The sequence below is a fragment of the Maylandia zebra genome, linkage group LG13 (assembly GCF_041146795.1).
Source record: "Maylandia zebra isolate NMK-2024a linkage group LG13, Mzebra_GT3a, whole genome shotgun sequence".
NCBI classification, from domain to species: domain Eukaryota; kingdom Metazoa; phylum Chordata; class Actinopteri; order Cichliformes; family Cichlidae; genus Maylandia; species Maylandia zebra.
Genome location: NC_135179.1, coordinates 1200109 through 1228092, shown reverse-complemented (window position 1 = coordinate 1228092; position 27984 = coordinate 1200109). Strand labels below are relative to the sequence as shown.

Here is a 27984-nt window from a genome sequence, read left to right as displayed (position 1 = left end):
CAGTCAGAAACACCGTCAGAGGAACATGCAATAGAGGAAAGTACAAAGAAGGCAATGTTGTAGAAACCTCGTGAATCATTACTTTTATTTCGTGCTCCCAGCAGGAACATGTTTATTCATGTTTATTCCACCACGTTCAAACGCAGATACATCTTAAAATCTCGACATTCATGTCTGACATCGTCCAGCTGAGTCTGTGGACATTACATCACGTGTGGGCTGATCACAGTTCATTTTACTCGCCGACGACTGTTGTGTTCAGGTTGCTATGGTGACCTAATGGCAGCCACGTTCAAAACAATGAAAACAGTTCATTAAACCTCAGCATCGGCTGCTCACTGACGCTCCTCTGCTCGCAGGTCAGACCTGCTCAAAGATTTCATCAGCTGTCAAACGAAACCTGACAAAAGTGCAGGAAACAACAGGAAGGTTGTGCTGCGGCCGTGTTACATGCAGAGGAAACACAGACGTGTCCAAAGCTGCAGAAACACGTTGGCTGCATCAGGTTCAACAGAGCGTCAAACTCGCACCTTATAGAGCACCTTTCTAAACTCGCCTCGTTCACACCATCAAGCACTTTCTTCTGTGTAAGTGCTTTCTGTCTGACACGGACGGATGCATCGGGGAGCAACGGGGGCCAGGCCCTTGCCCGAGGGTATTTGGCATGCAGACTGGAGCAGACGGGGATCGAACCACCAACCTTCCAGTTAGTAGGTGACCTGCTCTGCCAGGAGGGACACGGGGTGGCTGTGCTGAGCAGATAACCAGCAGATCAGCACTCAGTGGCTTCCCAGCAGCTTACCACAGAATTACGTCCAAGCAAAGGTTTGTTAGCTGAACTCTGCTGGGTTCACTGGCTCTCTGAGATCTAACCTCGAGCAGCAGCCAGTCAGAAGCCTGACCTTTCTGAGGGTTTGACATCAGCAGTATGTGTCGTCTTCAGGAAGGTAGTGATCCTTATTGCAGCTGTGAAGTGAAGCTGACGATGGGCGGAGCACAAAGATGCAGACTGGAATTTATTTAAAAAACAAACATGTTTCAGGATGTGTATGGAGCTGTGGTCTGTGGTGGAGCTCCTGTACACACTCCATGAACCAGGCTAGCTCAGCTGTGTCTGCTGGGTGGATGATAGCCTCGACCTCCCAGAAGGATCAACAGAAGTACAGAGGGGGCAGTGGTGTGAGCTCGGTCAGTTTTCAGTCAGTGATAGTGCCAAAGCTGCTTGCAGCGCTGCCTCTTCATCGATGCTGTAGTCCTGACCAAATACAGAAAGCACTGATTACTGTACGAATGTATCTGCCAGTCTAACGAGCTTTTGTTTAGACGCTCTGTGATTCAGATCGTTGAACTGTCAGGATTTACAGCCTTACAGTCTGAATTTCTCCAAAGACACTTTTCTTCATTTTGTTTTCTTATAAATGATCATGTTTTACTTTTCTTTCAGTCAGAGTTTCTGTCCAGCTGCACACACTCTGCAGCAGCAGCTTCACTTCAGTTTGATCACAAGGTGCCAATTTACTTTATTAATACAGCCCCGAATCAACGCAGCAGTTGCCTCAGGGCGCTTTAGGTGCCATCCACCGATTGGTCAAAAAGTACGGGGCCATGTACACATACGTACACGTACTTTGGCAGCCCCGCCCTATAACTTGGTTTGTCACTTCATGACTGCATACTGTGGTTAAAAGCACATGTTTCTGATAAAGTCGTTATAAAGTCGTTATACAGTCGTTATAAAGTCGTCATACAGTCGTCATACAGTCGTCATAAAGTCGTCATACAGTCGTCATAAAGTCGTTATAAAGTCGTTATACAGTCGTTATAAAGTCGTTATACAGTCGTTATACAGTCGTTATAAAGTCGTTATACAGTCGTCATACAGTCGTTATACAGTCGTCATAAAGTCGTCATACAGTCGTCATACAGTCGTTATACAGTCGTCATAAAGTCGTCATACAGTCGTTATACAGTCGTTATAAAGTCGTCATACAGTCGTCATACAGTCGTTATAAAGTCGTTATACAGTCGTCATACAGTCGTTATACAGTCGTCATAAAGTCGTTATACAGTCGTCATACAGTCGTTATACAGTCGTCATAAAGTCGTTATACAGTCGTTATACAGTCGTTATACAGTCGTCATACAGTCGTTATAAAGTCGTTATACAGTCGTCATACAGTCGTTATACAGTCGTTATAAAGTCGTTATACAGTCGTTATACAGTCGTTATAAAGTCGTTATACAGTCGTTATAAAGTCGTTATACAGTCGTCATACAGTCGTCATACAGTCGTTATACAGTCGTTATAAAGTCGTTATACAGTCGTTATAAAGTCGTTATACAGTCGTTATACAGTCGTTATACAGTCGTTATAAAGTCGTCATAAAGTCGTCATACAGTCGTTATAAAGTCGTTATACAGTCGTCATACAGTCGTTATACAGTCGTTATAAAGTCGTTATACAGTCGTTATACAGTCGTTATAAAGTCGTTATAAAGTCGTTATACAGTCGTCATACAGTCGTCATACAGTCGTTATACAGTCGTTATAAAGTCGTTATACAGTCGTTATAAAGTCGTCATACAGTCGTCATACAGTCGTCATACAGTCGTTATAAAGTCGTTATACAGTCGTTATAAAGTCGTTATACAGTCGTCATACAGTCGTCATACAGTCGTCATAAAGTCGTTATAAAGTCGTCATACAGTCGTTATAAAGTCGTCATACAGTCGTTATAAAGTCGTTATACAGTCGTCATAAAGTCGTCATACAGTCGTTATAAAGTCGTTATACAGTCGTCATACAGTCGTCATAAAGTCGTCATAAAGTCGTCATACAGTCGTTATAAAGTCGTTATACAGTCGTTATAAAGTCGTTATAAAGTCGTTATACAGTCGTCATACAGTCGTTATACAGTCGTCATACAGTCGTCATACAGTCGTTATACAGTCGTTATACAGTCGTCATACAGTCGTTATAAAGTCGTCATACAGTCGTCATACAGTCGTTATAAAGTCGTTATACAGTCGTCATACAGTCGTCATAAAGTCGTCATAAAGTCGTCATACAGTCGTTATAAAGTCGTTATACAGTCGTTATACAGTCGTCATACAGTCGTCATACAGTCGTTATAAAGTCGTCATACAGTCGTCATACAGTCGTCATATAGTCGTTATACAGTCGTCATACAGTCGTCATACAGTCGTTATAAAGTCGTCATACAGTCGTCATACAGTCGTCATACAGTCGTTATAAAGTCGTTATACAGTCGTTATACAGTCGTTATACAGTCGTTATAAAGTCGTTATAAAGTCGTTATACAGTCGTTATACAGTCGTCATACAGTCGTTATAAAGTCGTTATACAGTCGTTATACAGTCGTTATACAGTCGTTATATAGTTGAGGATAACGTAGTGAAACTGTGAATTATCATGTTTCCAAACTGCTCGCAAACACACATCAGAATTTCTGTCCTTGTGTGTTTGCACAAAGAATCTTTTCTTTTAAAAAATCATTTCTAAAGAACAATGGTTCCTCTGGACTTACAACAAACGTGTCATATGAGAACTTGTGTCTGTGGAGAAGATGCTGAAGAAAGTTGGAGCTCTTGTAGCTGGGGTCTCCCCACGGCATGGCTGAGCACACTGGACACACCTGGAGGGACGAGCACACAGCCATTAAAGGACACACACATCACAGGTGCAGCAGGCAGGAAGCTGTGGATATAAAACAACTAGATGAGTGTGTGTGGGCTTTCTCATAGAAACCTGTGCAAACTGGCATCTCTATATAAGGCTTCTCTGGTCTGACCGAGCTTCCAGCTTTTCTTTGGACTACAGGCCGTGTTTACTGCATCTACTGCACAAACACAGTTAGTTTAGCGCCTCTGCAAACACAGAGAAACCTGCTTGGTGAGAAGCAGCAGTTCTAACTACTGCACCATCACGCTGCCTGCACAGGGCTGAGGTGAGGAGGGAATCCAGCCGAACAAAGGAGATGAGCCACACGACACGTGTTAACAGGAAATTAGTGAGTGTGGTAGTCTGGAAATCTGTGTTCTGTACTGCTTACACCTTACAGCCATTAACACCTCAGTAACTTCAGGAGGAATTCAGTGGGAGCAGGAACAGAACTGTAACTCCGAGGCAAAATGGAAAAGACTTTTCCAAGATTTCCTAAAGATTCCCGGAGACGTTTGTGCGGCTGTTTCACGGACAGATTAAAGGCAACTCTGTTCCTGACACCCAGAAATAATCTAGATGGTGCTGATGTTATCCTGATACAAACACAGTTTGACAGTCTGGTGCAGTCGTCACTATCTCACCACTTTGTTTGGGTCATTACGATGGTTTTCCATACAGTGCTTCACCAGTTCCTGCTGGTCCAGGTTTCTGGCCCCACAGAACGGACACACAAATGTTGACCGGTTTGGAATATTGCTGCATATAAAAGGACACACACACACACAAATTATCACAAGGCTGGGCCGACGTGTGTGCATTTGTGTCACAGTGAAGCTGAACATGTACAGATGTATCCAGTCTCACAGGCAGCTACGCTGTTGGAAAATGTGTCCAACAAATTTGAACTTGTATTTGGAAAAAGTCACAAACGTGACATTTACACAAATACACTGAGAGCTGCAAACTCACTCACACTACAGGTCTGTGATCACAGCCTCTCAAATCAGGAAGGCTCAGCTGTGGGTCACACATGTGCACTTTGGCAACACTTCACTGTGTGACCAAACTGCACTTGTGCTGCAGACAGCAGCACTGCTAAATAAAATAGAGGCACTTTGAACTCTAACAGCAGAGCAGTGTGTCCCACTCTGAGACACACCTTCATGGCCACTGAATCACTATCACGTTCCACAGCATTGAGTTAACACAGGAAGTTTGTGTCAACTTCAGTTGTGTTATTGGCTGTAAATAAAACAGACGTGACACAAAACATGAATGAATTGAACACACACAGTGGGCTCGAGAAGGAAAGTACTGATTAATCTTTTAGCGACAGCAGCAGTGTCTCTGATACTATCGACATTTGGATCGATCCGCACACCTCTGGAGGCTGTTACACACCGAATGTGTTGCAATAAAAACATGAAACCATAAACGTTTCCAGATCCAGACTTGCTGTGTGATGTAGTGCAGTGTAAAGCTGCACTGTGAAGAGAATGAAGTGGACATGAAACGATGATAACGCTGATACAGGACTGAACTGAGAGTCCTTCCAGCTGACACGCGCAGGCAGCAGCAGGGAGGACGTCTCGGCCGAGCAGTGGAAGCTGAATCGTGGCCACGATTCAGGATGTTAGTGGGGCACTGAGAGCTGACTGACCCAGAGCAGCAGCTAGCTGAGTGTCTCAGATAACACAGCATTAGTGCACACTGCTATTTACACTACCAGTGTGCAGTATGACTGTGCTTGCTGCCAAATGCAGGGTCTGATTGGTCACACTGGTTTCTTTGGATCTAAAAAATCCAAAATATCGAGTTTGGTTCTAAGAAGTGCCTCAAATCCATCCAGTGAAATGATGGTGTGAACGGCTGCATTCAGGTGAGGTGATTAAAGTATCATGTATCAGCTGTGCTGCATGAACATGGTTGCAGTGTGGGTACCTTGGTATAGGCTGGGAGGTGGGCACCACAGGAACAAACTTGGGACAGTTGGCCATCTGCTCCTGCACCTTGGAACAGGAAGCAATGTGGGACCTCATCTTTACTAGAGCCACCTGAAAGCACGCACACACCTGAGGTTATGACTGTACATGTATGTAAAGAGTCACAGTGACACTGCATGGAGGGGGGGCGTTTAGTCTGCTCTTCACTTCTATTCATCTTACTCTGATTCTCAGACTGTCGTCCATTTTTATAGTGACTTTCATTTCACCCATTATCACTTTTGACACGTTTATTTCCTTTTTCAGTTTCACAGTTGAATTTGCACAAATGGCCAAAGACTATAAATAAAAAAGAAAAGATTTACATTCACAGTGTGAATTGTGCAACAAATAATATTTTTATAACACTGTGGGGGTCTGTTATCTGCTGGAGCAGTCATTATCTACCTTCTTGTTACAACCCCTACAGGGTGCTTTATATGAAGCCAGCTGCTTCTCCACACTGGAGGACCGCTCCACCTTCTTGGGGTCGAAGGGCACGCGACAGAGGGGGCAGAGAGGTGAGGTCACCTGGAGACAGGGCTGCAGACACTCCCCACAAAACCTGGAAAAGCAAACAGCAAAGGTAACATCTTTACTCAGGCCAGCAGAGCGCTGCTGGCTCCTCCACTGTCACTCTCGTTTAAATCCATCTTCAAAGGATTTCTTTCACAATTAGGCTGTTTTTAAGTTTCCTGGGTAATTACATAAAAGTCACATGTCTCTTATTCATCAATGCTTTGCAGTCTGACTAAAACAGAAAAAACATACAGAAGTTCCACTTGCAGTTCATTCAAAGCTGTTGTCAAATATTTAGCTGAGCTCAGGTGGCAGTAAAACTCAGAGGAACCCAAAGGAAACCATCCAAATTTGTGGCTCAAGCACTTAATGATCAGATGGGTGTTGCTATTCTTCTTTCTGTTTATTCATTTTCCTTCTTCCTTCCTGTACTTGACCAAGGACTGAACAAGTTAAACAAACCTGCACAGACAGCATGCTAACAGTCAACAAGAGCCCAGCTGAGTGAGTGCAGACCCCAGCACACAGAACTTCAACACATATCTATCTTATCACCAACGGTGATGAGACGGCTTACAGGGAGGAGGTCAGCGCCCTGACCCACTGGTGTCAAGACAACCATCTCACCCTCAACGTCGCAAAGACAAAGGAGTTGATAGTGGACTTCCGGAGGTGCAGAGAAGTACACACCCCCATCACCATCAATGGTGCTGCTGTGGAGAGAGTGAGCAGCTTCCGGTTCCTTGGAGTACATCTGGCTGAGGATCTTACGTGGTCAGTACACACAAACAAAACAGTGAAGAAGGCGCAGCAGCGCCTCTTCTTTCTCAGGAGACTGAAAAGATTCGGCATGAGCCCCCGCATCCTCAGGACCTTCTATCGCTGTGCCATTGAGAGCATCCTCACTGGATGCATCACCACCTGGTATGGCAACAGCACCGCCTACAACTGCAAAGCTCTCCAGCGAGTAGTGCGGTGCTCTGAACGGATAATTGGAGGTGAGCTTCCCTCCCTCCAAGACATCTACAGGAAGCGCTGCCTGAGGAAAGCGGGGAGGATCATCAAGGACTCCAGTCACCCCAGCCATAAACTGTTCAGACTGCTTCCATCAGGAAGGAGGTTCTGCAGCATCCGGTCCCGTACCAGCAGACTGAGAGACAGCTTCTTCCACCAGGCCATCAGACTGCTGAACACGTCATAGACACCTCAGCTTCACTACTGGAACTTCAACATTATGCACTCCATACTGTACAGTAATGCCACTGTTTTGCACATATTCAACTCTGTATATTTTATATATTTTATTATTAATATTATTATTATTATTATTATTTATTTATTTTTTTAAATTTTTTTTTAACTATTTAATTTGTAAAAATGTGTACACACACACACACACACACACACACACACACACACACACACACACACACACACACACGTAGGAAAATATTTAGTATACACATCCAGAAATGCATACACTATTATATATTGTACATATATTTATTAGTTTCAGGTTGGCCATTCTTGTATTTTGCTCGTTTGTGTTGTTGTGTTTGCACATCTCTGTTGCTTGTGGGGCTCGCACACAAGAATTTCACTCGCATGTGCTGTGCCAGTGTGCCTGCACATGTGATGTGACAATAAAAGTGATTTGATTTGATTTGATCAATTTAAATATACTTAAAAAATCAAGACGTAGTCCTGTGTTTATGAGCTCATGAACAATAGTTTACATAAAAGACGGCTGCTATAAACATCTGATTTAAAGATACAAGCTCTTAAATAATCAGGCCCCATCTTATCTTAATGACCTTGTAGTACCATATCACCCTATTAGAGCACTTGGCTCTCGCTCTGCAGGCCTACTTGTTGTTCCTAGAGTATTTAAAAGTAGAATGGGAGGCAGAGCCTTCAGTTTTCAGGCCCCTCTTCTGTGGAACCAGCTTCCAGTTTGGATTCAGGAGACAGACACTATCTCTACTTTCAAGATTAGGCTTCAAACTTCCCTTTTTGCTAAAGCATATAGTTAGGGCTGGACCAGGTGACCCTGAATCCTCCCTTAGTTATGCTGCAATAGACTTAAGCTCCCATGATGCACTGGGTGTTTCTTCTTCACTCACTATGTATTAACAGACCTCTCTGCATTGAATCATATCTGTTATTAATCTCTGTCTCTCTTCCACAGCATGTCTTTATCCTGTCTTCCTTCTCTCACCCCAACCAATCACAGCAGATGGCCCCGCCCCTCCCTGAGCCTGGTTCTGCCGGAGGTTTCTTCCTGTTAAAAGGGAGTTTTTCCTTCCCACTGTCGCCAAAGTGCTGCTCATAAGGGGTCATATGATTGTTGGGTTTTTCTCTGTATCTATGAAGCGCCTTGAGGCGACTTATGTTGTGATTTGCTGTATAAATAAAACTCAAATGAACTGAATTGAACGAACATGATGCTGCACATTAAACAGTATACACAGTATTTAAAACGAGCTCAGTCTTAAACATATGAAGCACTAACATTAATTGATTGAACATGGGGACACATTTTTCTGCAGGATAATTATTTTTATTCTTCACAATAGAGTTTTTTGTGTACTGAGGTGATTCATAAATGGAAAGGTCTGTAAAATTCCTCCACTGCTTGTTATTTTCAGCTAATAATAAATGCTTGGTGAATGCTGTCACTGCATTCAGCTAGAACATCACGTCAGTAGTAACGGCACCCGGGTATTAACATTAAATCAGTGTGCAACTAAACCGTGTCGGAGTTTGTGGTTTTCTCTGGTCTTTCCCAGTCAGAGCAGCAGGGACACGTTCAGCTCTCACTTCTAAAAATCTGTCCAACTTTATTAAAACCTCCAAAATGTGACAATCCAGAGTTGGGACCAGGAAGCAGAGCAGTCTGCTATCTTCTTTGTGTTGGACTACAGCGAGTAGATGCAGACTCACCCGGCCTACAAACGCTCCACAGCATACAATCTGTGTTCGATTCAATTTAATGGATATTTAATATATTTTATTTAATGGAGGTATATAAACCAAACTACAGATATTTCACAGCCAGGACATCACAGAGTGTTAATGAGTCGACTATAATCGAAGACTAATATGCTGCACAGTGTATAACATGAGAGGAGCATCGCTGAGTCACTGCAGCAGGACAGCAGCAGTGAACCAGTCCTGATGTAAACAGGACTATATGATATTTATGCTGACACAACATAAATAAAATGAGCCTTGATTCTGTGTTTCTGTGTCGCTGCTGAAACGATTTCTGTCTCAGCACACTAAAGAGCTGACATCTCTTTACCAGCCTCTTCAAGGCTGGAAGAAACAGATTGCAAACCACCTTTACTGAGGTCAAGTGTGTCTCTAACACAGTTTATTCAAAAATAGAAACAGAGATGATGACAACCAGATGCCGAAGATCTAAAATTATTATTCAAAGCTGCAGAGAGTGATGCACATGATGGGACATCGTGCTGAAAGTTCAGCTTAGAAGGAGCGAAGAAAAGAAATCAACTTAATCAAAGAACTGAGAGCCAGCAAATGTGACAGGAAGGAAAAGGATTCAGAGCACTGGGTTTATCCAGAAAACTCCCACAAACACGAGTGTCAACACAGCATCAGCACGAAATGAGCTGAAGGAGTACTAGGACCAAGTCAAGAGAAGAAATATTGTTGACCATTCTGAGATTAAAGTCAGAAATGTGACCTAAAAGCTGAGTTTTTAAAAGCAGACGATCGTTGTTGTTCAGTGAGTCCTGTAATCTCCCCGTGTGGAACCAACACTCGTCGGTACACTTCAACCTTTGGAGACCGTTACTCTGAAATCTGGATTAGTGAAATATTTATCCATTCTTGTCTTAAACTGACAGGATGTTGCCATCATTTTAAAAATAGAAACGACTGGCATTTAGGTCCTGCATGTTAAACCCTTTTGTACGTGTGTGGAGGGGAACGTGAGAGAACAACACTGCACACTCCATCTGCTTTCAGCTGCTCTCTGCAGCAAGTAGCTGAACTGGTTTGAACCCAGTTCCTGGCACAACCCGAGGATGAGGCCAAGATTGAACTCTAGGTCTTCTGCTTGTTTGGCTCACCAGTGGGCCTACTGGTGTCACGCACAGTTATAGTTTAATTTGACAGTCTTGTAGTGCTGACAATGGATAAGTTACCGTTTATAAACATTTTACTGTCATCTGAAAGTGTGCGCGTGCATGCACATATAAACTCCGTGCACGCACGCGCACGGATCGTCGTGTTCGGGCTCGGTGCCGTCAGAGGATGCTGATGGACACATAAACTTACTCAGGTCAGCTGCTGTAAAGACACACATGTGTTCTTCGATAGAAGACCACAGCTGGACATGAAAGTGACCGTTCACGGTCATTTACGTCCACGCACGACAGCAGAAAGCAGAAGAACAAGCGGCTACTTTACGTGTGAGCACAGCTGGCGATGCTGACGGGTTTGTGGTAGACCTCCAGGCAGATGGGGCAGGAGAACTGGCTCTCGATGCTCTCCGCCGGGGCTGCCAGCGAGCCCGGGCCGCCGTTGGGCTGCTGCTGCTGGCGGAGCTGGGAGCTCGCCGACACAAAGCTCCTAAACATCGCCATCATGGAGCCGCAGACGACCTGAAATCGTCGACAACTGCTCGGTGCCCGAAAGAGGAAGCGGTCCAAGCACTCAGACAGCTGGTAGCTAGTGCTTCATGTCGGGAGTTTGAACTAACGTTCTGCAAACATGATGGCTTTGGCTCGACATAAAATCCTCCACTGAGCACAGCATCACCTTTCCGCGGCTGAGAAAGACACGCCGAACAAGTAAACAGTGGGAGTGTTGTTGGCGAGTGTGCGCACGATGCCGCGAGGATGAGCTGAACAAACAAAGTGAGCTACGAAAGCAACGCGCAAGCAACGCGCAAGCAACGCGCAAGCAACGCGCAAGCAACGCGCAAGCAACGCGCAAGCAACGCGCAGCGCCACAGAGCCGCTCGCTGTCAGCTGCCAGCGGACGCGCGCGAGGCAGCCACAACAAACAGCCTGTGCGCGCGACGCTTTCTGGAAGCTGGAGTTCTTCTTCTTTGGTGTTTATTGGCGGCTGCTCGGTGCATTACCTCCAACAACTGGTCTGGCATGTGGATCGAGCCTATCATACAAATGCGTTTGTCTAAGATGAAGAGATATTCCCTGATAATTTCCCGAGTTATTTCTAAATCAGTTAAATCTAGTTTCAGTTCGATTCTGTTTGGGTTTTGAATCCGTTGTCTTCCTTCTTCCCGACAGTGTCATATAACGAGCTGCTTTGGCTCATCGCCACAGTGCTCACGCTTTCCAATGTTTGCCTGAAATGAAGAGTGTGCGCTTCGGCCCAGTGTGCCCAAATCTGAGACATGAAGTCATCCTCTCCTCCTCCCCCGTCTCCTCGTTTCTCCAGCTGTTTGATTTCGATGAATATATCTGGTCTACTTTCTGAATTGTAAACGTACTAATGATGAACTGGAATCTGAACAAATGACTGGTCTTAATGGTGTGGTGTCTTCAACCCAGTGGCTGATAAGGTTACAAGCATTTCTCCTGTGTGTAGCGAGTCCATCATTTATCAGTTTCCCTACTTTGATATTAAACTCAGGTCAAAGTAAAAGCTACTCTATACTCTTTACAGTTATACACAAATATATTTCTGTACTGTACGTGGGTTTAAAGTAAACTCCTCATCCTCATTTCTCTTTTCCACCAAAGTGAAATCTACTGTAGCATCTGGAGGTATCCACAGCTGTATTACTGCTAAAGGTTCTATTTAACTTGAGCTTGATTGCTTTTGGTTTCACAGTCCAACCAAAACTCCTCATGTTTTCTTAGACCCAGCAGGGTTTAACCATTCCCCGAGTTGGATGCGCCTCCATCACCATCTAAGCTTTCCCGGTAATTTAATGTCAGTTGCTCTTTTCTAATATTAAGTACTATAGACATGCATACTATATACTTCTCAGAATAATTATTTCCTATCCTTACTTGTGTTTGCCTTCCAGAGAGAAAATCCTTGTCTACATTCACCCTGCGATGCCATCTTCCTCATTTGGATGAATAAACCTTGTCTCCACATCGTACCCTGTGCTTTTTCAATTTCAAAAGTGTCTGTGTCATCTTTGCCTGGCGTGCAGATCTTTACCATTACTGCTTCTTTCCGTTTCCCAGATTTTATTGTAAATAATATTCTTTAGTCACAAAGTTGACTTCTCGTTAGATAACAAACCTGATCTTCGTGGTGACTCTGATTTGAGAGGTCCATTTATTGAATCATTTACATCTGCGTGTTCTAATAACTCTCTATTCTCTGACGTTTCTCTTCCTGTTTTCCCTTCTACAGTAATATTATCTGAACTACGTATTTTAACAGATGTTTAGCCACCAGCTATGCTTTTCTGTCAAGCTCCAAGTGAGCGGCTCGTGTTTCCCCAGTTCCGCACCTGGCCGGGGTCCTGGCCACTCCCACTCACCTGTTCCTCATTCCGTGGCAATCAGTGTGGCCTACCTTAAAAGCTTATGAATCCGATTTAAACCATCTCTGGAGTCTTTCATTTAAAAAAAACCCAAACCCCTAAAAGAATTGTGTTGTTGCCATTTATTTATAAAGGTAGTAATGTTATGTTACCAGGGGAACAACAGCCTGTGCAAGAAAGGTTACATTAAACTAACCATCAGCAGGGATAATGTGTGTTTTTAGTTTGAATATGTGCATAGTGCATTGTCATCTAATACGAGATTTCTGGTATATGTAATGATTGCTTTTATCCATTTGCCTCTTTGAGGCTATGATAGCGGTTTTTCTGCAATGATTCTGGGTTTCATTGATATGTGAGGGTACATAAAAACAACACTTACAGTTGCAAAACATTTAAACCTCACTGAGAAAATCTAAAATACAAAGTCACCATATCAGATAGTTAATAGTTACAGTTTGGTACTTAGTTTTCTTGCTTATATTTCGAAATGTATATAAAAGGATAAGCCCATTTCTACTTATATTGTTTATACTTAAAGACAGGGACAACAAAACAATGTCTGCGCCATAACGGCAACACTGAGGTCACGCTGTAACACGTTTACATCACCTGAGTGACGTATACACCTGTGTCTGCAAGAAAACACTTTCCAGGATTTTAAACAAACAGCCTACTCTCCACACCACTAGGTGGCGACATACCTCACGGTGTACCAAAGAAGCGTTTCCTACGTCATCAAACAGCGACACGATTCAGACACGAGCCTGTGGTGTGGAGGCAGTGGGTCAGTGCTGGTCTGCTGATGAAAAGAATCAGCTGCTGGAGCTTTCACTGATCTGGCAGTTGGAGCTCGCTTTGGCTGTTTTCTCTCCTAACGGCCGCGATGTGTCAGGTGGAGGAAGATTACCGGGGGGAGATGGAGCGCGCCGCCGCGCCCAGGTAGGCTGAGGTCTACAGTGCTGACAATAAGTATGTTTATGGATGATAAAAAGGCCCAGCGATGAAACGCAGATAAGCTTAGCTGGGATTTGATCGATATCATAACCGCATTAGTTTGGATATCACATGGAGGGGAATAAGAGTCCAGCAGCTGGGATGTGTCTGTGAATGTTGTAGCCAATTCATCTGCATCGTTTAAAGTGCTAAGATCCGTAAAGCTTAGCTTTATCACATGCATTCATGAGAACAGCTTTAAATAATGAGTCTGCGATAATGCAGAGACAGAGCTGCTCATCAGTTCTGTCCGGAGCCGCTGGTTGAGTCTACGTCCAGATTTAAGCATCTTCTTCTTTGCTGATCCTTAGTTATTATTACCTCTAAGTATCTCACTTCATTTTAACCTGTACATTACAAATACATGTACTGGAACGTCCCTTAATAGCTTCAAGTTCACACTTGATAATATTGAGATCAGAGGAACACTTGTCCCAGAGCAGCAGGCCATCTGAGCCCAAAATCGTCGCTTCCCCAACCCGTACGAAAAGGTGTAAAAACATTCGTGTAATAAGTCAGGACGCCGTAAAAACTCCACCTGAACTCTGCACCGAACACCAGCCAGGTCATGGAACACCGCCCTTTACGTCACGGGCTGTGCAAACCGGCGTTTTGGGCCGTAGCTGAGCTCGCTGTGGTGGCATATCAGTGACACTGGGGACACTCATCCACTTAATTTAAACTCCATTCAGAGGAGGAGTGCAGCCCACTCCAGTTCATCCAGGTTCACTTTGTTTGCCTCTGTAGATGGAGGAGGTACAGTCTGTGTGCTAAGCCCACCGTGGAGTTTTGATGTTTTTTAAACATAAAGCGAACAAAAGGCAGAATGCTGTGACTGAATCAGCAGACCTCCTGTTCATCTGGACGTAGAGAAACGTTTCATCATCACCAGGTGACTCCTTCAGTCAGTCTGCAGGTTTCCAACCTTAGACTGACTGAAACTAGCTGGGAGGTCAGTTTATAATCATCCATCCACTTCCGCTGGAGCCAATCCCAGCTGTCATAGGGCGAGAGGCGGGGTGCACCCTGGACAGGTCGCCAGTCTGTCGCAGGACTAACGCACAGGGACAGACAACCATTCACACTCACATTCACACCTAATGGCAATTTGGATTATCCAATTAACCGATAATGGGAGGAAGCCGGAGTACCCGGAGGGAACCCACGCAAACACGGGGAGAACATGCAAACTCCACTCCACACTGTTGCTGTGCGGCAACAGTGCTAACCACCGTGCTGCCCAGTTTATAATCATTGATGTGGGAATGATCATGATCATTGATCATTGGCCGTGAGTGCCGTTCACAGAGAGTTGGGGAATGGCCTCAGGGCCCTTTGTTCCTCAGTCATAACCAGACGGGTTGAAATGTGGGGATTTTTGGCTGAGATGACCTGCAGGATTCTCTGGAGGTTTATTTATTTACACACTGAAACTCAGCATCACAGAAGCGGACCTCTCTCTCATATATGAAGCCACAGCAGAACTTACAAGCTTCAATGCAATTCCTGAAGTGATCCTGATATTAGGAAAATAGTAAAGACGCTGTGTTTACTGAAAATAGAATAAACGCAGCATATCAATTATTGAAACTGAGAAATGGTTTCAGTAAACACTTCACTTCAACAACACTAAATATGTTTAAAAATGCTTATCGTATAAATGAAAAACAACCTTAGTCATGCATCACTATTTGCTACAACTTAAGTCTTTGGAACTCTGCTGGAGGAACCATGGAGAACCACAGGGAACCATAGAGAACACAATCCCAGATCGCCTCACTGTCATCATCAGTGTCATTCCTGCTTTAACATGGCTGCTCTTCTCCTGTTTGTTAGTGTTTCAAAGAAATGTGTCAAATGCAAAGAGGCGCCTGCAGCTTTGGTCATCAGAGCAGGAGATGCGTACTGCAGGTAAGCTGCGCAGCATTTCTACATGTAGAGCTGTGAGAGATAACACTGAGAGCTCATCTGTGGTGGCTGGGGTGTTTTTAAGGTAAGCAGTGTGCCTCACTGCAGGGATACATGACTGCATCTGTGATGACGGTGAGCGTAGCCACCACCGTGCGCTCATGGACAGTGGAACAGACCAACTACAGGGTGGGCCGTTTCTATGGATACACCGTGATAACATGGGAATGGTTGGTGATATTAAAGTCCTGTTTGTGGCACATTAGTATATGTGAGGGGCAAACTCCTCAAGATGGGTGGTGACCATGGTGGCCATTTAGAAGTCGGCCATCTTTGATACAACTTTTGTTTTTTCAATAGGAAGAGGGCCATGTGACACATCAGACTTATTGGTAATGTCACAAGAAAAACAATGGTGTGCTTGGTTTCAACGTAACTTTATTCTTTCATGAGTTATTTATAAGTTTCTGACCACTTATAAAACATGTTCAATGTGCTGCCCATTGTGTTGGATTGTCAATGCAACCCTCTTCTCCCACTCTTCACACACTGATAGCAACACCGCAGGAGAAATGCCAGCACAGGCATCCAGTATCCGTAGTTTCAGGTGCTGCACATCTCGTATCTTCACACCATAGACAATTGCCTTCAGATGACCCCAAAGATAAAAGTCTAAGGGGGTCAGATCGGGAGACCTTGGGGACCATTCAACTGGCCCACAATGACCAATCCACTTTCCAGGAAACCACACCAAACCATCACTTTTGTTGGTCCAACAGTCTTGGAGGGATCCATCCACTGTGGGTTAGTGTCAGACCAATAGCAGTGGTTTTGTTTGTTAACACCATTCACATAGAAGTTTGCCTCATCACTGAACAAAATCTTCTGCGTGCACTGAGGGCCCTGTTCCAGTTTTTGTTTTGCCCATTCTGCAAATTCTGTGGCCGATCTGGGTCATCCTCGTTGAGATGCTGCAGTAGCTGGAGTTTGTAAGGGTGCCATTTGTGAGTAGCTAATATCCGCCGAAGGGATGTTGGACTAATGCCACTCTCCAGTGACATGCGGCGAGTGCTACACTGTGGGCTCTTGCTGAATGAAGCTAGGACAGCCACTGATGTTTCTTCATTAGTGACAGTTTTCTTGCGTCCACATTTTGGCAAATCCAACACTGAACCAGTTTCACCAAACTTAGCAAGCAGTTTGCTAACTGTAGTATGGGAGATGGGTGGTCTCGTAGGGTGTCTTGCATTGAAATCTGCTGCAATGACCCGGTTACTGCGTCCACCAGATATCAACACAATTTCGATCTGCTCCTCACGTGTTAACCTCTTCGACATGTCAATGGCTGTGAACAAAGAGAAACTTGTAAATAACTCATGAAAGAATAAAGTTACGTTGAAACCAAGCACACCACTGTTTTTCTTGTGACATTACCAATAAGTCTGATGTGTCACATGGTCCTCTTCCTATTGAAGAAACAAAAGTTGTATCCAAGATGGCCGACTTCTAAATGGCCACCATGGTCACCACCCATCTTGAGGAGTTTGCCCCCTCACATATACTAATGTGCCACAAACAGGACTTTAATATCACCAACCATCCCCATGTTATTACGCTGTATCCATAGAAACGGCCCACCCTGCATAACTTTGCTTGGCATGATGCATCCAGCTCAGCCAGACTGGCTCTGGCCTGTTTCCACAGCCCACCACAGATGCTTCTTTGTCAGGTGGACTTCCTCCCTCAGTGGAGACGCGCGGCTCAGGCTGGTGAAGAATAGACGTACACTGGCTGCTGAGAACACAAAAGTTTTTTCTGTACTGTGAGCCCAGCACAGTTTCTGATGTTTGAAAGAAATGCGTTTGTACATGGAGGTCATGTGAGGTGTTAGCGTGTTTGCAGTGGCTGTGCTCACATCCTGTTTCTGTGTCGTTCAGGCTCTGTTTCAAAGATTTCTTCATTCACAAGTTCAAAGCTGTGCTCGGCAAGAACAGGATCATTTTCCCCGGAGAGAAGGTAAGTCGTTCCTGACTCAACACAACAAAATTCACTTTGCTCCATTTTATTGTCCGAGTTTGTCTTTGAGCCAGAATAATCAGCAGAAGCTGGAAGTGTTTGTGACAGCGTCAGAACTGTGTGCCTCCTTTGATCCAGGTCCTGCTGGCTGTGTCCGGAGGCCCTTCTTCCTGTTCAATGCTCAGACAAGTTCAAGAGGTGTGTCATTGTCACCACAAGTCATTTCACTTCAGTTTTATTTATATAGTGCAAATCACAACAACAGCTGCCTCCTTATAATGTAAGATAAAGACCTTACTATCATACAACAGAGAAAAGCCCTGCAATCAGTAGGACAAGCAGTTTGGTGACAGTGGGAAAGAAAAACTCCTTTTAACAGGAAGAAAGGCTCAGGGAGGGGCGGGGCCATCTGCTGCTACTGCAGGGGTGGGCAACTCGAGGCCTCGAGGGCCGCTGTCCTGCAGGTTTAGATCTCACCCTGGGTCAACACACCTGAATCGCACGATGAGGTCATCAGCAGGCCTCTGGAGAACTTCACGACATGTTGAGGAGGTCATTTAGCCGTTTGAATCAGCTGTGATGGATCATCATCTGAAAGCTGCAGGACAGCGGCCCCCGAGGCCTGGAGTTGCCCCCCACCCCTGCGCTGCTGGTTGGGGTGAAAGAAGAAAGAGGGGGCAAAGACTCGCTGTGGAAGAGAGCCAGAGGTTAATAATAAGTCATATTTAAATGCAGAGAGGAGAAACACCCAGTGCATCATGGGAATCCCCGGCAGCCTACGTCTATTGCAGCATAACTAAGGGAGGATTCAGGGTCACCTGGTCCAGCCCTAACTATATGCTTTAGCAAAAAGGAAAGTTTGAAGCCTAATCTTGAAAGTAGAGATAGTGTCTGTCTCCTGAATCCAAACTGGAAGCTGGTTCCACAGAAGAGGGGCCTGAAAACTGAAGGCTCTGCCTCCCATTCTACTTTTAAATACTCTAGGAACAACAAGTAGGCCTGCAGAGCGAGAGCGAAGTGCTCTAATAGGGTGATATGGTACTACAAGGTCATTAAGATAAGATGGGGCCTGATTATTTAAGGAGCAGGATTTTGAGTTGATGCTGGATCCACTGTTGTGGTAGAAAAGCATGAAATATTATATTATAGTCTATCAACTTCTTAAAACCGGCATTAAAATATCTCTAACTGCCATAAATAGTTAATGATGTTCTTCACAGGGTTTAAGTCAGAAAGCGAACAAGAAGCTGAGATTCGTGCCTGGCGTTGCCTTCGTCGACGGTACGTCTGGCTGCACACGGACAGTAAAGGCTCTTCTCTTCTATTTCTGCGTCTCTGGTGACGTTTTTCTGAAATGATTCTGGCTAAAAAAGAAACCTTGTAAAGGGGTGTGTCTTTGTTCCCAGAGGGTGCTGCGATAGGTCAGTCGGTGGAGGAGCGACAGAGGACAGTGGCTGAGCTCCAGGCAGTGTTTCAGGCTACTGGTTTCCCCTTCTACATCTTACCTCTGGAGCAGGTCTGTGTAGAGCCGGCCGAGCCTGCTGCTCTTGATGTTAATTAGACTGAAGCTGGTCACAGAGCGGTCTGTCTGAACCAGCGTCTGTGTTAAATATACGCCGATGTTCTCTAAGGTGCTGGACCTGCCCGCTTCGGTCGTGGCGACCAATCCGTCGCCCTCAGAGCAACCTGCCAGCGCCTACAAAGCAGCCGTGCATCACTTTGTCGAGACTGACGGCAGCAACTTTCCGAGGCCACAAGAACCAAAGAAGACGCTGCTGCCTCGCGTTCAGGAGTCGCACACGCTGATGCTGCAGCAGCTGCTCGGTTCAGTTAAAACGCTGACGGCCAGAGAAGAGCTGCTGAACACACTAAGGTCAGGCGTCAAGCACTCGCTTCTCCTACTTGTGATGCTTTTGCTGCTTAGACACGAAACGGTTCTTTGATTCCCGACTGAGTTTGTCCACCACGTGAGCCCCTGACCTGACTGTGTTGTGTTCCTCAAAGGCAGCATCTGCTGGTGCACACAGCTCGTACAGAGGGCTACAGCAAACTGATGCTGGGAGACAGCTGCACCCGACTGGCTGTTAAACTTCTCACCAGTATATCACTGGGCAGAGGAGCCCAGCTGGCCCAGGACACAGTGCGTATACCTCGTCGCCTCGTGTAAAGGATCAGGTCGTATTCCAGCATTTAAAGTTTGACTTAAAGCAAATCTGCTCTTAATGCTGTCGTTGTTTTAAACAGGGTTTCTCTGACTCCAGATACGGTGACATCATATTAGTGCGGCCAATGAGAGACTACTCTGCCAAAGAAGTAGCTTACTACAACCATCTGTTCACTGTGCCCTATGTTGTTATTCCAAGTGTGGACACGAAGGTAAAGCATGAAACATTCAAAGTGTGTGAAAGGCTTTAATGTGCAGCAGCGTCAGAGCAGCAAAGCAAACGCTCCAGTCACAGCTGGAACAGCTGTCAGTCACAGCTGGAACAGCTGTCAGTCACAGCTGGAACAGCTGTCAGTCACAGCTGGAACAGCTGTCAGTCACAGCTGGAACAGCTGTCAGTCACAGCTGGAACAGCTGTCAGTCACAGCTGGAACAGCTGTCAGTCACAGCTGGAACAGCTGTCAGTCACAGCTGGAACAGCTGTCAGTCACAGCTGGAACAGCTGTCAGTCACAGCTGGAACAGCTGTCAGTCAGCCTGTGGGGGGCGCTGCAGGCGCTGCCAGCTCATTGGACGGCCTGTTCACGTAGTACAAAAACAAACAGGAAAACAGAAATGTTTCTGAAAGTGGTTTGTTTGTTTGTTTGTTTGTTTGTTTGTTTGTTTGTTTTAAATTTCATGTAACAAAACTGCAAACATGAACAGATTGTTTTCCTCCCTCTTAACTAACACACGGCTCGTCTGCGCACACACGTCTGCTGTGTTCACATCTAACACAACACAGCTACACACATGAGCCACAGCACGTTTGCACTCTGCTCATATTACATCCTTTACACAACTTGTTTTAACATTGCACTCAACAACAAACACAAAGTCACTTCAGGGACCAAACTGCATCATATTTCTTCATGTTAACATGCAGGCCGCAAGAGGGTGTAACATGGGCCACAAGTGGCCCCCGGGCCACGGCTTTGAGACCCTGCTTCAGACCTGTGTTATGGACAGCCTGTAGGACGTCGGGTTCAGGCGTGCGCCCCAGAACAAACAGGATTTTACTCTCTGATCCCGACTTCCACAAATAATCAAGGTTATTCATGAAACGCGCACCATCAGTACAGATGTGTACAGATGTGTACAGATGTGTACATGACCTGTGCCGCTGTGCACTGTTCCCACGGGACAGTTTCTGCTTCCCTCCTTACATCTTTGAACCATTCATGTTTATTAATGTCCTTGTTCGAGCAAAGCGCTCCATCTTCTTTTTCTTCCCTGTAACTAAACGACCTCAGATTAAATCCAGGCTTCTTCACCGGCTTATCAGGAAGAAGTCCCTTATTGTAGGTTCCTGGATGGTTAAGCTGGGCTTCATCATGAATACGATGGTTTGGCTTGAACTGTGTGAGCAAAGCTCTCTCAGAAACTGCGCGAGGGGAAACGAGGCTGCTAAACTTTGGCAGAGACAGAAATGGGTGTTATCACAGACGGAGGGAGGTTTTCTATGTTTGACATATTTGTTATCATCACCTGAGACGTCAGGACCTTTGCTGTGTGCATCGTCTCTTCCTCTCCTTGCGCCTCCTCCAGGAGTCTCAGGGTTTCCAGCCTGTGTACAGTTTTGTTGCTCTGTGCTCCACAGACGGTGGATAAGGCCAGCATCCAACGTCTCACAGAGAGTTTTGTCACCAAACTGCAGACAGACTTCCCCTCCACTGTCAGCACCATCTACAGGTTGCAGTTACACACATGCTTCATGCACATCAGCGCTTTGAACATATCATGTGTGCTGCAGGTTTCCTCAGACAGTCTCGCTGTTAAACCCAGCACGTGTGTTACGCAGGACCAGTGAGAAGCTGCAGACTGCATGTAGGAAAAGGTCAGGAGCCGACGGCTGTGACCGATGTCTGCTGTGTCTGTGCAGCCTGGATACTGCTGTGGGTGAGTGAGGCGCTCCACAGGCAGCGCCAGCCTGCAGATCACTGACACACACAGGAGTAACTGTGCACATTACAGTGCTCCACTTCAGCTTTATTTATAAGCAGGGCTGCACATAAGGGGTCCGCAGGTGCGCAATGACTGTCAAAATAAAAGACGCGCACCAGATAAGAAGTTGCAACGCGCGTTTGGACTGTGATTGTCCGCTAGAGTGGGAGTGGGATTGTCACGGCACATTCTGCACCACATCTCCGTGCGCTCATCGTTTGTTTGAAGCCAGCTCACCTCCTGCAGCCACTTCTCCAAGAATACGCGCTTCTGTTGCGGTTCGGACGCCTGACATTTCTTTGGAGGTGGAGCAACACCAACGTAACTGCTTAGAGGAGCTTTCTTCTTCGACATCCGTCAGAGTTCTAAACAAATGTCTGTCCTCCTCTCATGTACGCAAACGCGCGTTGCAACTTCTTATCTGGTGCGTGTCTTTTATTTTGAAAGCGAACCACTGGATTATATCCCTCTAAATGTGGAAACAAGGCCAAAGTGCTGCAGCCACAGGACTGTAATTACAGCTTTGAAGATTATGTTTTCTTTCTTGCTCACATTCACAATGTTAATAACAGACTGTGGAGCAGTTCATACAAACATCTTTGAGCACAGAGCAGCAGAGCTCGCGTGTCAGAGCCCACATGGTCCCATCAATAATGGATCAATACTCTGTCATAATCAGGAAAAGACCAGCAGACGCCATTTCTGCTACAGCTCAATAATCATGTAGAATAACGGTAATATTGTGGTAATGGCACGTTATGACCACCTAATTACAAAGTAGTGTGAAATACCAGTGTTATAGCTGCTGTGGTAATAAACATATTAATAATAGTGTAGTAACACTTAATGCTAACAGCATCGTCTAATATCTGTATTTAAATCTGTTTATATGCTGACTTGTGGCAGTGACCGCACAGGGTAACACTGGATTATGAGGCTCTAGGCTGCTGTTCATTGTTAGTGTTATAATCCTGGGATGAAGTCTCTGGTGAAAACCATCTGCAGGACATCGTTCTGGTTCAGGACGGCGCGACTGAACCGGTCTGTCTTCATCTTTTCAGAGGCGGCGTCGGCCTTCCAGGCCACGCTCATATCAGATCAGCTGTCCGGGTCCAAGTGTCTGCGAGGCAGCGCTGCTGAAACCCCGAGGCCAGAGCCAGGTACAGTGACTGCTTCAGAACTGAACAAGCTCCACTTTACATGGATACAAAGCTGTGTTTTTACGACGGCTTCTGTTAAACAGGGAGGCCGGAGTCGCCGCCTCTCACCGCACAGTGCTGTTCCTCTGCAGAAGGGCGGGGCTGTGGGAGAGCAGGAAGTGATGGAGGCTGCTGTTCTTCTGCTAAGTAAGTGTTTATTTTCTCTTTTTCAGACATATGTGGCAAATGTTTGCTAAACTGTATGAGGTGCATCCACTAGGTGCTGTGTCACACTCTGACACATTTCTTTGATGAGAGTCGGTAATGTAAGAAATAAGCTTTGACATTTTCTTCACTGGCCTGGCTTCTTGGTTACCTCTAGTTTAATCCCTGCTTATTTTGAGAATGCTGTAATGTTTAAAAATAAGAGCTAGGATTGGTCCTTCTCAGCTCGATTGATCTGTAACTGCTAAGGTTTGGAGGAAAGCTCGTGGCTAGGCAAGTTCAGGTTTCTTGAGATAATTGCAACCACAGGCCCCTCTGTGGGTATAAGACCTGTAACATTACAGGGTAATCTATTACAGTGGCAGCATGCTGTCATTTGGACACTTTCATGCTTTCATTCACACGTGCCTGCAACAAAGTGTTTGAGATTATATCCTGTAGGATGGATTTCATCTAAAAACCAGTCAAGTCCTAAAAGTGAACTGGGAGGAACGTCTTCCACATTTCTTCTTCTGTGCATCGTGTGCTCGTCTGCTGTTTCCTTTCTTCATTGAAACAGTTTTTGAAGCATCGACTGCAGACTCGTCCCTGTGGGTGCTCATAGCTGAGCTTTCTGTATTGCACTTGTATTACAGACTACCAGAAACAACACGTCTGAAGAGCCTGTTGTGTTACAGCTGTGCACTGACTGTCAGAGACATGGTGAGTGATGACGTGTTCGACCCTTTCATGCATGAATTATGACGACCGTTATTCTTCTTTAGGCATAAAAAAGATTTTTGAACTTGTACTTTTCAAAGACTTTGTTACACTTAGATGGACGCTGATGTGCAAGTGCGCCATCAACACTGACACAAATACATGGAAACGGCTGTCCACTGCAGCGAGGTCAGGGAGAGCGGGGTCATTGCTGTTTTTGTGTATTTGTTGGAGTTGTGGCATCAAGTAGCAACACTTCAAACATTATAACACATACCTGTGACTCAGACGTAGTCAGCCATCAGCGCAGCGAACAGGACGACCGTGAGCAGCACACACCATGTTTGGTATGAACCAATCAGAGTGTGAAGATCTGACATCCAGCCTGTTTGTTTCCTTTCCAGTCGACAGTGAATCACCTCCCTCAGTACATCCTGTCAGAGGCTCAGAGGAGGCAAAGGAGGTGGGGGCTGTTTGTTTCACTCTTCTTTGACGGCGTTTGCATCATAGTTAGGAACAGTTCCTCACTCTGAGGGCAGTTTGCAGACCTCCCTGCGTGATACTGACACTGTACCCATGATGTGATGTAAAGTATGACGTCATATGTACGGTGGCTTTGGGAAAGCGTGTTGGACAGTTTGAGCTGCGTGTTTGTCGCGGTCCTCTTTGCAGTCACCCGCCCTGAAAGTCGTCTGTGTTAGTTAAACCGACCACAGGTAAAACGTGCTGATGTGTAAAGACTGGCTTATTTAAAAAATAAAGAAGCATCACAAGGATGTAGTGCTGTTTCCTATTTTGTTCCAACCAAACAACGTTGTTCCAAATCGCATCGTTTCCACTTCTTTCTATGATCGTCTGTCTGCCAGCTGTGCTTTCTTAGGAATACAGATGTTGCATTTACAGTGAGACTGCAGGCGATCGAGGGCTGACTGGGTCGTTGTGCTCTGCAGGTCTCAGATGAGAGAGGAGATCAGTGACTTCCTGCTGGACGATGGTGACGAAGGAAATTAGAAACAAAAGGAGAAGCCCCGCCCCCCACGCCAGAAGAGGGTGGAGGAAAGGTTTCTTCAAGGAAACTGGACACCGACACTCACACTTAAGCTCTGCAGGAAGGAACCGAGTTCATGTTTAACAATCACATCATTAGAGATCGTGTGTGTGTGTCTGTGTGTGTGTGTGTGTGTCTGTGTGTGTGTGTGTGTGTGTGTGTGTGTGTCTGTGTGTGTGTGTGTGTGTGTGTGTGTCTGTGTGTGTGTGTGTGTGCGTGTGTGTGTCTGTGTGTGTGTGTGTGTGTCTGTGTGTGTGTGTCTGTGTGTGTGTGTGCGTGTGTCTGTGTGTGTGTGTCTGTGTGTGTGTGTCTGTGTGTGTGTGTCTGTGTGTGTGTGTGTGTGCGTGTGTGTGTGTGCGTGTGTGTGTGTGTGTGTGTGTGTGCGTGTGTGTGTGTGCGTGTGTCTGTGTGTGTGTGTGTGTGTGTCTGTGTGTGTGTGTCTGTGTGTGTGTGTCTGTGTGTGTGTGTGTGTGCGTGTGTCTGTGTGTGTGTGTGCGTGTGTCTGTGTGTGTCTGTGTGTGTGTGTCTGTGCGTGCGTGCGTGTGTGTGTCTGTGTGTGTGTGTGTGTGTGTGTGTGTGTGTGTGCGTGTGTGTGTGCGTGTGTCTGTGTGTGTGTGTGCGTGTGTCTGTGTGTGTCTGTGTGTGTGTGTCTGTGTGTGTGTGTGTGTGTGTGTCTGTGTGTGTGTGTGTGTGTGCGTGTGTGTGTGTGCGTGTGTCTGTGTGTGTGTGCGTGTGTCTGTGTGTGTGTGTGCGTGTGTCTGTGTGTGTCTGTGTGCGTGTGTCTGTGTGTGCGTGTGTGTGTGTCTGTGTCTGTGCGTGTGTGTGTGTGCGTCTGTGCGTGTGTGTCTGTGCGTGTGTGCGTGTGTCTGTGTGTGTCTGTGTGCGTGTGTCTGTGTGTGTGTGTGTGTGTCTGCGTGTCTGTGTGTGTCTGTGTGCGTGTGTGTGTGTGTGTGCGTGTGTCTGTGTGCGTGTGTCTGTGTGCGTGTCTGTGTGTCTGTGTGCGTGTGTCTGTGTGCGTGTCTGTGTGTCTGTGTGCGTGTGTCTGTGTGTGTGTGCGTGTGTCTGTGTGTGTGTGTGTGTGTGCGTGTGTCTGTGTGTGTGTGTCTGTGTGTGTCTGTGTGTGTCTGTGTGTGTGTGTCTGTGTGCGTGTGTGTGTCTGTGTGTGTGTGTCTGTGTGTGTGCGTGTGTGTGTGTGTGTGGAGCAATCTTGCATTCTTTTAAATGATTTAGTTCTTTTCTTTGAGCTGAGTCTTCTTGCTTCTGTTCTCGTACAGATAAGATTGTATCATGAATGTGACAACATGTAACATTAATCTCTTTATTTCCATCACATGTCCTTAATAAACCTTCACATATCAAAAAGACAATATGGCAGTGAGTGGAACTATAGCAGGAGTCCATCTCCTCCTTGTGTGACTGACTGTTTACATCAACACAAATCAAACACACACAAAACAAAGTTTTATTCAAACACATTCAGTCGATCATGTCGTCAGAAATCGTTGAATTTCGATGAAACATTTAAAAACTGCGTTTTGTGTTTTTTATTAAAATCTACTAAAACTCCACCTGTGTCTGTGTGTGCGTACTTTACAGAGAAGTTGTTGTTATGGTAATAAAAATAAAATTTTTATCATTAGAGAAAAAATTACCAGTAATCATCCCACAGATGTAATATTATCTACAGCTACTCTTAGTACCATTGATGTTAAGTTAGACTCTTTTTCTCTAATTGATCTTTCTGGGTTAACTTCAATAATTACTTCCTCCAAACCATCAACGTGTCTTTTAGACCCCATTCCTACAAAACTGCTCAAAGAAGTCCTGCCATTAATTAATGCTTCGATCTTAAATATGATCAACCTATCTCTAGAAAGAGAGAGCAGATTTCTCCTGTTTGGCTTCCTGTTAAATCCAGAATTGAATTCAAAATCCTGCTCCTCACATACAAGGTCTTAAATAATCAGGCCCCATCTTATCTTAATGACCTTGTAGTACCATATCACCCTATTAGAGCGCTTCGCTCTCGCTCTGCAGGCCTACTTGTTGTTCCTAGAGTATTTAAAAGTAGAATGGGAGGCAGAGCCTTCAGTTTTCAGGCCCCTCTTCTGTGGAACCAGCTTCCAGTTTGGATTCAGGAGACAGACACTATCTCTACTTTCAAGATTAGGCTTCAAACTTTCCTTTTTGCTAAAGCATATAGTTAGGGCTGGACCAGGTGACCCTGAATCCTCCCTTAGTTATGCTGCAATAGACGTAGGCTGCTGGGGGATTCCCATGATGCACTGAGTTTTCCCTTTCCAGTCACCTTTCTCACTCACTATGTATTAACAGACCTCTCTGCACTGAATCATATCTGTTATTAACCTCTGTCTCTCTTCCACAGCATGTCTTTATCCTGTCTTCCTTCTCTCACTCCAACCGGTCGCAGCAGATGGCCCCGCCCCTCCCTGAGCCTGGTTCTGCTGGAGGTTTCTTCCTGTTAAAAGGGAGTTTTTCCTTCCCACTGTTGCCAAAGTGCTGCTCATAGGGGGTCATATGACTGTTGGGTTTTTCTCTGTATCTATGAAGCGCCTTGAGGCGACTTTTGTTGTGATTTGGCGCTATATAAACAAATAAATTGAATTGGATGGTGTCAAAGGGTGAGTGTCAATGAACTGAATGGATTTTGGGCTGTATCAGGACAAAAACTTCATGTGGATACTTTCCAGATCCAGCGTGTGTTAGTGCTGAGAGCGCTCTTGATGCTGCTGTTTACAGATGATGACGGACATGTTAAAGTAACTTTAAGGTTAGGGATTGCAGCTCGAGGTGGTACATGAGAAACCAGATGTTCTTCTAAGTTCTATCTTTAATGGATGTAGCCTTTTCAGTGGGAGGAACATTTCCTCGGTCTCTGAGGCTGTAATGGTCTACAGTACCTGCAGTGACCGGTCACATATCGAATGCATCATCAGTTACAGAAGGGTAAACATTTGTTGTTACTGTTGCAGCTAACCACAACCCAGTAAAGTTAAAGGCTCTTCTAAACTGATTCCCAGTTTGAACTGGGTTGAGTGTGTGGTTTGAGATTGGCTTGTATACCTGAAGCTCCTTCCTGTACCATCTGACTGGGGCTCATGG

At 45.4% G+C, this 27984-nt stretch overlaps 2 protein-coding genes and 1 long non-coding RNA gene across 5 annotated transcripts; 2 read left to right on the top strand and 1 right to left on the bottom strand.

Annotated features, from left to right (window-relative positions):
* Positions 1–57: 57 nt before the first annotated feature.
* On the bottom strand, positions 58–13527 carry rnf166 (ring finger protein 166). 3 transcript variants are annotated; one of them, XM_076891356.1, is made up of 6 exons: positions 13389–13527; positions 6075–6231; positions 5626–5738; positions 4326–4440; positions 3548–3655; positions 58–1255 (listed from the first exon to the last, which is right to left on the bottom strand). In XM_076891356.1, exons 3-6 carry the CDS (start codon positions 5721–5723, stop codon positions 1190–1192), a joined length of 387 nt encoding a protein of 128 aa, XP_076747471.1. In that variant the 5' UTR covers positions 5724–5738; positions 6075–6231; positions 13389–13527; the 3' UTR covers positions 58–1189. The 3 variants fall into 3 exon arrangements, with proteins under 3 accessions (XP_076747471.1, XP_004573864.1, XP_004573865.1); XM_004573807.6 differs by lacking the exon at positions 13389–13527 and adding an exon at positions 10623–11210; XM_004573808.6 differs by lacking the exons at positions 4326–4440; positions 13389–13527 and adding an exon at positions 10623–11211.
* LOC105940456 (uncharacterized) lies at positions 10939–12291 on the top strand. Its single transcript, XR_001167245.2, has 3 exons — positions 10939–11071; positions 12044–12106; positions 12214–12291. It is a non-coding gene; the product is annotated as an uncharacterized LOC105940456 (long non-coding RNA).
* Positions 13423–26429, top strand: ctu2 (cytosolic thiouridylase subunit 2 homolog (S. pombe)). Its single transcript, XM_004573809.4, has 16 exons — positions 13423–13626; positions 15517–15591; positions 17526–17604; positions 17743–17802; positions 18825–18885; positions 19011–19120; positions 19236–19477; positions 19609–19744; positions 19849–19980; positions 21407–21498; positions 21608–21705; positions 22812–22910; positions 22994–23096; positions 23750–23816; positions 24218–24276; positions 24764–26429. The coding sequence occupies exons 1-16, from the start codon at positions 13571–13573 to the stop codon at positions 24822–24824; spliced, it is 1530 nt and encodes a 509-aa protein (XP_004573866.2). The 5' UTR covers positions 13423–13570; the 3' UTR covers positions 24825–26429.
* Positions 26430–27984: the final 1555 nt, after the last annotated feature.

Coding starts and splice junctions, on each gene's coding strand:
- rnf166 (XM_004573807.6), bottom strand. CDS start 10,801: ATGATGGCGATGTTTAGGAGCTTTGTGTCGGCGAGCTCCCAGCTCCGC. Junction 3,656..4,325: donor GTAATGACCCAAACAAAGTG/GTGAGATAGTGA, acceptor TCGTCCCTCCAG/GTGTGTCCAGTGTGCTCAGC. Junction 1,256..3,547: donor TCTCATATGACACGTTTGTT/GTAAGTCCAGAG, acceptor GTATTTGGTCAG/GACTACAGCATCGATGAAGA.
- ctu2 (XM_004573809.4), top strand. CDS start 13,571: ATGTGTCAGGTGGAGGAAGATTACCGGGGGGAGATGGAGCGCGCCGCC. Junction 19,981..21,406: donor TTCCAAGTGTGGACACGAAG/GTAAAGCATGAA, acceptor TGTGCTCCACAG/ACGGTGGATAAGGCCAGCAT. Junction 21,499..21,607: donor ACTGTCAGCACCATCTACAG/GTTGCAGTTACA, acceptor TGTGTTACGCAG/GACCAGTGAGAAGCTGCAGA.